This window comes from Caretta caretta, chromosome 3, assembly GCF_965140235.1.
Source record: "Caretta caretta isolate rCarCar2 chromosome 3, rCarCar1.hap1, whole genome shotgun sequence".
NCBI classification, from domain to species: domain Eukaryota; kingdom Metazoa; phylum Chordata; order Testudines; family Cheloniidae; genus Caretta; species Caretta caretta.
Window position 1 is genome coordinate 147,980,709 of NC_134208.1, and position 12,695 is coordinate 147,993,403.

The following is a 12,695-nucleotide window of genomic DNA, read 5'->3' on the forward strand; positions in this document are numbered from 1 at the left end:
CAGAGAAAGGTGCAACATTCCAAAGAGTTGATTGAGAACCTTGGAAAATAAAGATTAATAGATCCTGATTATTTTATCCACAAGCTAATTAGCAATTTATAGTAAACAAAGCGCTTAATCATTTAGGCCAAACTAGGTTTCTGATTGAGTGTTCACCTTAGTTTCTGAAAAAGTTACCTGAAAATAAAAAGAAAGGAATGTATTAATGTCATTGTCCCAGGAAATAAAAGTATAAAGACCTGCAAGCAAATTTAAAAGTCTGAGTAAAAGCACACTTACGTATCTGATAGAATGGAGATAGTAATGTTAAATAGTTTACTTTCCAACCTGAGACTTTGAGAGACACTAGAACATCATGGTTAAAATTGAACCTGCAGCTCATTTGGAAATGTTTGTTGTGCTAAAGTATTCTGGGCAGTTAGCTCCAGCTATTCTGTAGTAATTTGGCTGAAAGTAGATGCATCAACAATGTTACCTGGCATCCAAAGAAAAATAATAAATTATAGTAAAGAGCTCCTGTACTGCAGCAGGGGAATTAATTGAGGTTTTCAGAAATTTAATATAAGCTTCTTTAAATATGGCTAGTTTTTCTTTTTAACAACCCTGTCCCGTCCCCCGCCCCAAAAAAAAAAAAAGAAAAGAAAAAAGAAAGCATCTGTTTCCTTGCTCTGAGATTTGGATTCCTGCTCCGTAGCATGTTTGTTTTCTCTCTTGACTTAGCAGGGAAAATGAAAACAATGCACTGCCAGTGGCAGTTGCTCTTCCTTAAACTTTATTACATGTGGTGACAATTCTTCAATGAGATAAAAACTTGTATTTCAACAGTAATTGTTTTTTACAAGTGAGACTAAAGTAAACTGAATAATTTCCACTGAGTTATTTTTCAACAAAATCTTCACATTTGTTTGTCTCACAGTATGCTGAAAGCAGTATCAGTAATTCTACATTTTTGGTGTTGGAGTCTATAAATGTTTCAGCATGACTCTCAAGCATTATAAGGTAAAGCATAGAACACATTTCACCTGCTTATTTTGGCAATACAAAAGCTTGTTCTAATGCAGATTATATGGAAGATTGTTGATTAAGATCTTCCCATTGTTACAGAGACAGCTGTGCTAGAGAGAGTTCTGGAGCCATCCATAAGAACTAAAACCAGTAATTCAGCATCTGTGACCTTAAGCTACCTTCATCTGTGAAGCAGCTGGCAGCCTTACTGTTCCATTTTGCAGTCTACCTTCTAAAGTCTTTCTTCAGTTTGTAACCATTTTCTCTGATGGGGAGGAAATTTGAATAAAACTGGCCTTCTGCGCTGTTCTATCCAACTTCTAAGATGTACAGAAACAATTTAATCTGCCTACAGCAATCTCTGTGAAGTGAACTACAGAAGCTTGGTCTCCGTCTGCTGTTAGTTACTCATGATTAAGGTTAAGTGTCTGTCACAGGTATTTTTAGTAAAAGTCAGGGACAGGTTGTGGGCAATAAACAAAAATTCAGAGAAGCCTGTGACCTGTCCCTAACTTTTACTAAAAAAATACCTGGGAGGTCTGGGGGTAACAGTGGGAGCAGCACAGGGGCTGGCCTCCAGCAGCTGCTTCAGCTGCCCCATGGATGGCCCCAGGCCACTGCTCTGCCAGCCCTATGGAATGCTGCTCCGGCAGCCCTGGGGCAGATGGTCCACTCCCTCCACACTGCTTCAGCCCTGGGCTGCTGCTCCAGCGTCCGTGGGATTGACAGCTACTTCAGCCCTGCCGATGCGGAAGAAGTCATGGAGGTCCTGGAAAGTCACGGAATCCGTGGCCTCCATGACAGAATTGTACCCTTACTCATGATCACTGCTGTGCTTGTGGTGGTGGTAATTTGCATTAGAGTAGTACCTAAAGGCCCCAGTCAAGATCAGGTCACTGTTGTACTAGGCAGTGAATGAACATATAGTTTAAAATCTGAATAGACAAGACAGATACAGGTTGGGAGAAAGAAAGTGATATTATCCCCATTGTATAGAGAGAAAAGTGAGGCACAGATATTAAATGACCTGCCTGTGGTCACCAAAAAAGTCTGTGCAGAGCCAGAAATTGAGCCCAGATCTCTTGCATGTCTGGACTGCAACACTGTCTTTCATATCAGTTTTGAGCAGCTTGACTGTTCTTTTCCAACCTCACCTTTCTAAATGTTGTGGTAATTAGTTTCTCTTACTCTTCTATTTTTGGGTGCAATTGACATTCATTGAACTATTATCCTATTTCTCTGCATACCAGAATCTCTGTCTGCAATTAGTGCAACTCAGGACTTCTGCTTTTCTCTCCAAGGTGAGTGGCTTGTCAGATTCCACCCACATTTACCTCGCTGTATACAGAGGTACATTTTCTATAGAATCACTTTTTTGGTTACTATTATGTGTGATGCCCACTCCAGTAATGCCTGTCCTGTAAAGGATATAGATATTATAATGTGCTTTCCCCTCTTCTATGTCTGTATATTGTGCTTCTCATAACTGTTCCCCAGGTCCATGAGAAGATGGCATATAATTCCTCCCCCTCCAAATCTCCTGTCTTTCCACAGAATCGTACAAAAACCATCAAGGCTAATTGTAGTTCTGCAGAAACAAATCACCCTGTAGGAAAATATTTCCCTGAAGCATTAAGAATTTAAATCCTGAAGTGATTCAATGCTTAAATGACATGTTTGATTCCAGTGAGTCAGAGCCTGATTCTGATTCATACAAGGACTCAAGGTCACTCAAATTATATACACATTAGAAGCTAAAAAAGGAAGAAAGATCCATTCTTGTCTTCCTGGTCCCTGTCTCCCATGGGAAATGCAAAGGGAAAAAAGTATTTAGAGTCAAATTCAGCTGCTATTATTCAGGCAAAATTCCCACTTAAGGCAAGAGGAGTTTTGGTTAATAAAGGCAGCAGGTTTTATTCCTTAAAGCGTAAAACTAACAAGCATTCTGCTGAGAGGTGCTCTTCATTTTTTGTGTTCCATCCAAAGAAAGCTTTTAAATGAAAGCCAGTCCAAAACAAATAAAAATGAGCAGCTTTCCTCCATATAGGAGAGAGAAATTTCCTGTTCCTCAGGATGTTCTACCTATGATTTAGAGGCAAATTGTTTGAGACAAGTTGGATAAAATAATGTATCTTGCCCGCCCGCCGCCCCGCCCCTCCCCCCTTGGATACTGAAGTTTTTCATACACCATTGTCTTCTAAAGATCTGCCTAAAATGTATCCTTCCAAAAGTTAATTCTCTGTTCCAGAATATCTTAGAAGAAATGTAGGTTCCTCCCAGAAATTATGAATGATTCAACTACATAAATGACACATTCTCTGTTGCTAAGAATCTATTCTTCCTTTCTAGCATTGATCAAAAAAACGTTCTGATTTCTGTGAACAGAATCCGGTGTTCCCAAAGATTTCTTAGATAAGGATATTGACTATTCTTCCTAACCTGGTTTTTGAGACTGAGGCTAGAAATGGCTTACATTTTCACAGCCAGAGTCTTGCTACAATGGGTTGTGGCCATTCCGGTGACAGTTGGCAGCCCAGTAATCTGCCAGTGAGAACTCTTGACACATATACAATCCCATTTATGTTACTGACTCACTTCCCCAATAGAATTACAGCATGTGAATTAGAAGGAGAGGAAGGGTGATAGTTGAGTTAACTTGAGAAGCCTTGAGACTTCTTCCACCTATTGAGTTAACTAACACCTTTATTTAGCTGTGACACTTGAGTACCTTTCCCAGAGCTGAAGAAGAGCTCTGTGTAGCTCAAAGTGCTCTCTTTCACTAACGGAAGTTGGTCCAGTAAAAGATATTGCCTAACCCACCTTGTCCCTCTGCTATCTTGGGACCAACATGGCTATAACAACACTGCAAGCACTTTTCTGAAAGTAGCAGACCAGACCATGTGGCTCAGATAACTTTGCATGCTAGCCTGCACGGATTTGAGAGAGCCTGCAAATAGGTCATATATCAGTATCTCTCTGGAAGTCAGCTTGCCATTGACTGCAACTGGATTTCAAAGCTTCAAACAATGCAATAAAAGTCTTACTCTCAAGAATTTCCCTTTTGAAAATCAGTCAGCCTTGTAGCGAGTGAGGTAGTGGGCAAAGGTAATTTATGTAAACAAACAGGGTTGAACTTTTATTCTAAACTTGCCTTGGGCTTCCTGATCACAAGGTATAACACAGATCTGAGCCTAAATTATCATCATATGATGGTATCTGCTTTGAACTGAATCTTCACAGTTCAGTCTCATCTCTGTTTTTCTAATCAATGGACAGACTTGGATATCAAACCAACAAACTAGTGCCAAAAAGGAACTTTAACCTAGTTTCACAAGCCTTGACAAAATTTATTTTTTGAACCTCTGACAAAGTTTGCCTTACACTACTTTTCAGTCGCTTTCCTCAGAGAAATTATTACATCAGCCAGCAGAGTAGTCAGATTTGATGCCCTGCCCAATAAAGTGGAATTCTTATTCTTTCTGCACAGAATACTGCCAAATCCGTCTCTAAACTAGCAGCGTATCTTGTTCACTTTTCATCTTAGTCAAAAATGTCATTACCCACCTTAGAAACACTTAGAGAAGGTACATGTACTCTTTCTAGATGTTCAAAGGACAAATAAATGTTACCTCAATACAGCAGAGGATCGAAGGAAATGGATTCATTAATTGGTTTTGATGGGGGTCACAAAAGAGGCATAAAAACTTCAAAGGCCGCTGCCTATAGTAGTCAGAATGGCCATTACTGAACAAAGGGGGAACTGAGGCACAGAAATTAAGATCAAAATTTCAGCTAACTATGGGTGCCCAAATTGAGACTCCTAGGACCTGATTTTTCAAAGTACATAGTATTTAAATCATTCAAAGCACATCTCCCATTGACTTCAGCTCCAGTTGAGTGCTCACCACTTTAATTCAGACCCCAAAGGGTGTCAAGTTGGGTACCCAGAAAATGAGGAATGCACAATTAGTGACTACCTGTGGAAAGTTTGGTGTCAGTAACTTGACTAGTATCATTTAGGAACTCTGTAGCAGAGAGAGAATCCAGTTTTCCAGGATGGCATTCAACTGTCTTAACCATGAGACTGTCCTTTCTTTACATAAATCCGCTGTCTCATTCACTATACAACTTCCAGATTCTGCAACAAATGAAGCAGACAATAGTCTCTTTCCTTACATAACCCTGTGAAATAGCATGAGATTGGGATGGAACATATTGCCAGTGGGTTTCACAGATATTTGTGTACAGCAAAGGAATACTGAGACTCATGAATCTTGTGTTCCAGTCCAGGCTCTTGAGAGAACTGTGCTCTAGTAGGCACTGATTCTTCTGCCTGTTTTCCCCAAGCTTGACCGTTCTGTCTCTTTCCCCCTCCCCATACAACCTGTCGCTGTCTTTGTCCCACCCCCTACTCCTCACCCCTGTCTCACTTTCCTCGCTTATCCAGTCCCAGTCTTCACTCCTCAGGCTTTTCATCCAAGTCATAGTCTCATTGCTCAGCAAGCCTAGCTCCACCCTCCTGGCTCCTTGTCTGATCTGTCTGTTTCTTTCATGGCCTGTGGCCACCCCTGTGCCCACATTCCCTGTCTCCATTGGCTTCTGGTCCCAGCCTCCCTCTCAATCTCCTCGTCTAATCAGAGTACTCCCAATCTCTATGCCCAGCCAATCCCAGTTCTCCCCTCGCTCTCTGGTTCCTTGTCAGATTTCTCTCGTTTCTCCCTCCACCTCCTTGCTCCCACCTGGATCCTGTCCCAGTCTTCTTGCCCAGTGAGTCCCATGCTCATCCCCCAGCTTCCAGTCCCAGTTTCTCTCTCCTTCCACTTCCAGCCTCCAGTCCAAGTCTTTTCCCCCTAGGCTCGTCGTATCAATCTACTCCCTCCCCAAACCAAGGTCCTGCTCTCATTGCCTCTGCATTGAACATGGGAAAACAGCATAGTGTCCCTGTTTCAGAAATGGCTGAACAGCATTGGCTGAAATTTTCCAAAAAAGATTCAGCTGAGGGGGAAGGTCAAGGAAAGTGTGGGCCCCTTACTGAATGAGGGAGACAACCTAGTGACAGAGGATGTGGAAAAAGCTAATGCACTCGGTGCTTTTTTTGCCTCTGTCTTCATGAACAAGGTCAGCTCCCAGACTGCTGCACTGGGCAGCACAGCATGGGGAGGAGGTGACCAGGCCTCTGTGGAGAAAGAAGTGGTTCGGGACTATTTAGAAAAGCTGGACGAGAACAAGTCCATGGAGTCGGATGCACTGCATCCGAGAGTGCTAAAGGAGTTGGTGGATGTGATTGCAGAGCCATTGGCCATTATCTTTGAAAACTCATGCCGATCGGGGGAAGTCGCAGACGACTGGAAAAAGGCTAATGTAGTGCCCATCTTTAAAAAAGGGAAGGAGGAGGATCCGGGGAACTACAAGCCAGTCAACCTCACCTCAGTCCCTGGAAAAATCATGGAGCAGATCCTCAAGGAATCAATTCCGAAGCTCTTAGAGGAGAGGAAAGTGATCAGGAACAGTCAGCATGGATTCACCAAGGGCAAGTCATGCCTGACTAATCTAATTGCCTTCTATGACAAGATAACTGGCTCTGTGGATGAGGGGAAAGTAGTGGACGTGTTGTTCCTTGACTTTAGCAAAGGTTTTGACACAGTCTCCCACAGTATTCTTGCCAGCAAGTTAAAGTAGTATGGGCTGGATGAATGGACGATAAGGTGGATAGAAAGTTGGCTAGATTATCGGGCTCAATGGGTTGTGATCAATGGCTCCATGTCTAGTTGGCAGCAGGTACCAAGTGGAGTGCCCCAAGGGTCGGTCCTTGGGCCGGTTTTGTTCAATATCTTCATAAATGATCTGGAGGATGGTGTGGATTGCACCCTCAGCAAGTTTGCAGATGACACTAAACTGGAAGGAGTGGTAGATATGCTGGAGGGCAGGGATAGGATACAGAGGGACCTAGACAAATTAGAGGATTGGGCCAAAAGAAATCTGATGAGGTTCAACAAGGACAAGTGCAGAGTCCTGCACTTAGGACGGAAGAATCCCTTGCACCGCCACAGACTAGGGACCGAATGGCTAGGCAGCAGTTCTGCAGAAAAGGACCTAGGGATTACAGTGGACGAGAAGCTGGATATGAGTCAACAGTGTGCCCTTGTTGCCAAGAAGGCCAATGGCATTTTGGGATGTATAAGTAGGGGCATAGCGAGCAGATCGAGGGACGTGATCCTTCCCTTCTATTCGACATTGGTGAGGCCTCATCTGGAGTACTGTCCCCAGTTTTGGGCCCCACACTACAAGAAGAATGTGGAAAAATTGGAAAACGTCCAGCAGAGGGCAACAAAAATGATTAGGAGACTGGAACACATAACTTATGAGGAGAGGCTGAGGGAGCTGGGATTGTTTAGTCTGCAGAAGAGAAGAATGAGGGGGGATTTGATAGCTGCTTTCAACTACCTGAAAGGGGGTTCCAAAGAGGATGGATCTAGACTGCTCTCAGTGGTAGCAGATGACAAAACAAGGAGTAATGGTCACAAGTTGCAGTGGGGGAGGTTTAGGTTGGATATTAGGAAAAACTTTTTTGCTAGGAGGGTGGTGAAACACTGGAATGTGTTACCTAGGGAGGTGGTGGAATCTCCTTCCTTAGAAGTTTTTAAGGTCAGGCTTGACAAAGCCCTGGCTGGGATGATTTAGTTGGGGATTGGTCCTGCTTTGAGCAGGGGGTTGGACTAGATGACCTCCTGAGGTCCCTTCCAACCCTGATATTCTATGACTCTGACACCCAGCCTCTAAAATTTCAGCCAAAACAGTTAATGTTGTAATGTTCTAAGCAACTGAAAAATGGGTCTTACAGTAGGACGTATTGGGCAACCTTGATAGTCGTAGTAGTGCCAAACTTTTCTTCTGCAATGCTTTTTATAACTTTATTTTAAAAGCACCAATAATTGTTTTCCAGAATCTAAGCTTTTTGTGTTTTAAAAACAAAGTTTGTAGATCGTATGGCTTAAAATGTGAACTAAATATAAACCGATGTGATGTCTGCCTAAGTCTGCAGAGAGCCTGAAAGGTTTGAATTCCCCTTTGCGTCTCCCAGGGATGTTGACTCAGAAACCTAACAATACTTTCAATGTCAGCATAGATAAGTATTTCATGGATGATCATTTTAGCAGAAAGATCAAGCTAATATACTACTTTTATTTTTAGGTGTTCCTGCATATGTTGGGCAGTATTGGGTGGTTCTTGCTAACAAGGTTTCCTGGGATGAGGCATGAAGAATTCAAATCTTACTCTGTCCCACATTTAGAGTCACCTTCTAGCCTGCCAAAAATTTTGAGAGTGGGAGAAAGGAGATGCAGCCCCTCCCCAATACCAAAACCCTCAACTGCTTTGTGGGTGTCAAAAACAACTCCCATAGAGTCCTGAACGCCAAAAGTCTCAACTTTCAGCTGTCAAACCCACCTACCTTCCATGACATGTAGAAAGCTGCTGTGTCTTTTCAATACAGTTATCTGCAGCCCAATGAAAACTGAAAATGTTGAAAGAATAAAATCAATTAATTTTAATATCAATAAATAACAGGGAATTACTGGTCTGGTTGGACTGGTGTGGGTGGGGTGGACAAGCTGAAAGTAGGAGACTAGTGTGGATAGAAATGTGCATCATAATGAGTATCCTGATGCAAGGTTCATTTGAGCTACCAGCTTTTGGTCACTGACCTGGTCTGGGCCCTGAATTGCTAATTGTAACACTTTGTATGTACTTTCATAGTGAGAGCCTATGTTAATGGCTTGCTACAAGATCAGCAGAAAAATGGACCCGTTGTGTTAATTTTGTTACAACAGGGTAGTTTGTGACACCTTTACCCACATAAAAACCTTCCTCCACAAGTAGTTATGTTGAAATCAAAAGGACAGTGTGGAATAAGATATTGCTACACAGTATGAATTAAGGATAACATAATCTGACCCAATTTTTTTTCCTTCCTACAAAAATAGTGACTCTTTCTTTCATTATTCTTATCTTGGCACTTTGAATGATGGAGGCTTTTTACACTAGATATTAGAGTCTGGAACAGTTCCCCAGCTGATTATAAAATGTTTTGAAATGTTGAAATCCAGTTTGATTTTTTTTTTATGGATGTGTTTAACCAGCAAGGACTTCAGAAAATGTTTTATCAATGTATTTAGGACTCAGTACCAAAATCAGATTACTTGTTCTGAAAGATAGTACTGTTTATCTTAACTTGCTATTGTTGGAAAAGTTACTGTTTGACCAACTCACTTCTTTGGCTTTTAAAGACATCTACTCTGCACACCTCTTACTATGGCATATCGTGTATGAGTAGTTGCATGCCACAGTGAAAATCAAACTGCGCCCACTCTGTGGTGTGTAGCTACCTGTCAGTGAAAGGATCTGGCAGTGGGGTGGCATTGGGGGAGTGTTTCCCTGCTGCTGAAGTCTTTCCCTGTGGCAAGGAAAGGCTCAGGCAGCAGGTTGCTGACAGTTTTCCCACTGCTGGAGCCTTTCCTTGTGGTGGGAAAAGACTCCAGCAGCAGGACATTACACTGGTAAAAACAGAAGTATAGATAGACAAGGGAGGCACTGCTTGGGTGAATAGAGAGCCCTGTAGGGTACATACCTGCATACATACTCTCAGGATTCAGGAGTGTCTTTACTCGCTTAAGCAGTGCCTCGACATCTAATTATTGCACGAAAAAGGATTAGAAGTGTGTTTGTAGGTAATGCTAGTTGAAGCTTATCAACAAGTTTGCTGCATTCAAAACAAAAAAACTAAACACATTATTGGCAGTTTTCTCTCTCTAAAAATGTTAGTTTTTTTTTAAAAAATTGTAATTAGTAGGAACATTTAATATTGTAACATCATAGCTTTTGCGGCTATCATTCATTTTTAATTATCAGACATTTTTATGTAGAAAATGTAATTTTGTACTGCAAAACAAATTTTTTTATCATTAACAATATTTATAGCCAGGACCCAAAAATGAACATAATTTTCTCACAAGATACAAGAAAGGATGCAAACTTTTGAGTGTTATTCACTTGCTTTTCTAAACCGATGTGCATTGGTGCTGTGCGCTGTAAGCGCAAACCTTGTGTGGAGAATTAAGCAATTCACGTATATTTTATACTTTTGTATATCCATGATTGTTAAAAACTTAGGACAAAAAACTGCTCTATATTTTGTTTGGAAGATATTATTTCTTATAATACAAGGTTATATCTAAATATCATATAGACAGAGTTTCCACCTATTCTCAGCTCTTCTGAGAGGATGTCATGTGGCAAGGGACGGTAGTGGCCCTCCTGCAGCCCCCAGAAATACTGTGTACCCCTTCTCCATCCACAGGCCCCTATGAATGCCGGGCACCCCCTCCTCTGCCGGGCACCCCCCACCTACTGTACCTAGAGTACCAGGCACCCCTCATCTGCTGGGTACTCTCTGCCCTCCGCCCACTGCTCATCCAGGAATATTAGTCACCCCTCACCTACTCTCTGTTCTCTCTGTGATAGCAATCCATTTTAGTTGCTGCAGTAGGCCTTTTCTGAGAGAGAGTAGAATTTCTCTGCCCTGTGTACTTAAATTTTGTACAGAGAAGACTTATTTAAACATCAGTTCAGTGTGAACTACTTCCACTTTTCATCTATCATAATCAAAAAACTACATCTTAACTTTTTCAGAATACAAGGGATTTTGTTTTTTAAGTTTTAAAAAAGAAAAACAGAACAAGAGAGTGAGTTTGAATGTTTGCACTGCCCATGTTGTGCCATAGAAGTCCGCACCTGGGCTCCCCAGATTAAAGAACATTTGGAAAGCAAACTTAAGGCTAAGAGAAGAAAGCAAAAACAGAAATAAATGTACATTGGAAGCAACATTCACACAGGCACAGAAGAAAAATCAAGATTGATGTGATGTAATAAGTGAATTTCTCTGTGCCCTGTACTTCTCAGGGTAAAAGTTAGGCCTTGATGATGGCCTTTTGGGAGATTTTGTGTGAAAGTTTTGCCTGGCTGTGAAAATCCCTGCCAAATTCAATCAACCTGACCAAGTCATATTTGCTCTGCTCTGCCTCTTATTGCATGAAGGTAACATTGGAAGTGAAGCTGAATGAAAAACCTGAATTGCTTGTTTGTCTTGCCCAGGTCTCCTACTGTACATTGCTGTCTCTCATGCAATAGGTATTCCAGAAATGGCTAATTTAAGGAAGTTAATAATTGAGGCTAGTACTATTTTCATGTATTTCAATAAGATGAAAAATATCTTCTGTGATGTCTGCAAAGAGAACAAATTTGAATGCAGCCTTCCAATTGCTGTAGTACTGAAGAGATGGTGTAGTCTGTAGTTAGTTATTCAGAGTGTTCAGAAGGCATGGAGTGTCCTCATTCAGCTGTAAGATTATGAAGAGTTCAGCAGTGCAAAAGCTGAAAATTCAAGCAGCTACTCAAGAAACTAGGCAAATCCTTTGCACAAAACTCAAATTTTGATCAAAATGCTTCAGTCATTGTATGAAGCATAGAAGAAATTGGAATCTTGTTCTTCAGTAGACACAATGTTCTCTAACACAGAAGCGTATGGCACTCTGGTCAACAGAGTCACTGCAGAACTTTGCACAAAAGCACATCTGGGGAGATTCTAGAAAAAAATAAATCCTTTCATGTCCATTTTGCCAGTCAGGGAGCAATACTCAGAAAGGCTTTCTAAAATTTTCACGCAGAGCTATGTCACTCGTGTCTCCTGAGGCTTTTAAGAACGAATTGTCATTCTGGAAAATTATTGTGCTTTTTGACCCCCGTTGTAATAGTGTGGTCTCTAATAATACATTTAATGAAGAGAGAGTAAACTCCATGCATACCTGGCGATGCCTTCTCCAGACAATGGCAACACCACTTCATTTGAATTCTGGAAAGTTCACCACACCAACTTCCCAGATTCAAGCTATGCTTTTTTTCCTCTCCTGTGTCCCTCAACATTAACCCCAGTAATTATCCAGAAAACTGAAGTTAATTTTCACCCATTTTTCAAATAATATAATAAACACTAAAAAATTCTAAACAAAATAAAAACTGGAAGTGAAGGGTCCTACATATAGAGCAATGCCGTATAACACCAAGAAATGTATGGATTTGAGAATGGAGGAATCTTAACTAATTTATTTTGTGCAGAACATACATACTGAATTCCCTTTCTCTTTGTTTTCTTTTCAGTTGGGTGTGTGGTTTTCTTTGGGCTGTGCCTATTTAGCTTTGGAAGGCTATGACGGTGCTGCCAAAGCATTTCAGCGCTGTGTGATGTTGGAACCTGAAGTATGTACAATTTATTGAAGATTTATCTTTGCTCATCTAATAGTTTGTGAAAGAAGCCAGGGACTCCCAAAAAAAAAAAAAAAAAAAAGTGGTTCATTCCTTAGTTCTAATTGTTCAATTTTTACCCTGTTCATAAAGGATGTATTTTCTCATTAAGCATCACAAAAAGATTTGCTTGATACTTGACTTTTCTATTTTATTCATCTACATACACACACCCACACCCGGTAAAGTCCTTTATGGTATACAACATTAAAATAAAGCAGATAATGCCCAAGTGCTTTTTGATTAAAAAAAAATTAGAAGTGAAGGAGCCTATTCTTAAACAGATAATTTGTTAAAATGCTTAGTCCACTCTAGACTTTAAAGGAGCCTCCTGC

The 12,695-nt window shown here is 41.1% G+C and overlaps 1 protein-coding gene across 3 annotated transcripts in view; it reads left to right on the top strand.

Moving 5' to 3' along the window:
• The window catches only part of TTC27 (tetratricopeptide repeat domain 27), a 182,670-nt gene that overhangs the window by 136,822 nt on the left and 33,153 nt on the right, over nt 1-12,695 (top strand). For all 3 annotated transcript variants that reach the window (XM_048843605.2, XM_048843604.2, XM_048843606.2), the window contains one exon: nt 12,217-12,315. In XM_048843605.2, coding sequence (XP_048699562.2) covers nt 12,217-12,315 — 99 coding nt within the window. The remainder of the gene's footprint in view (nt 1-12,216; nt 12,316-12,695) is intronic.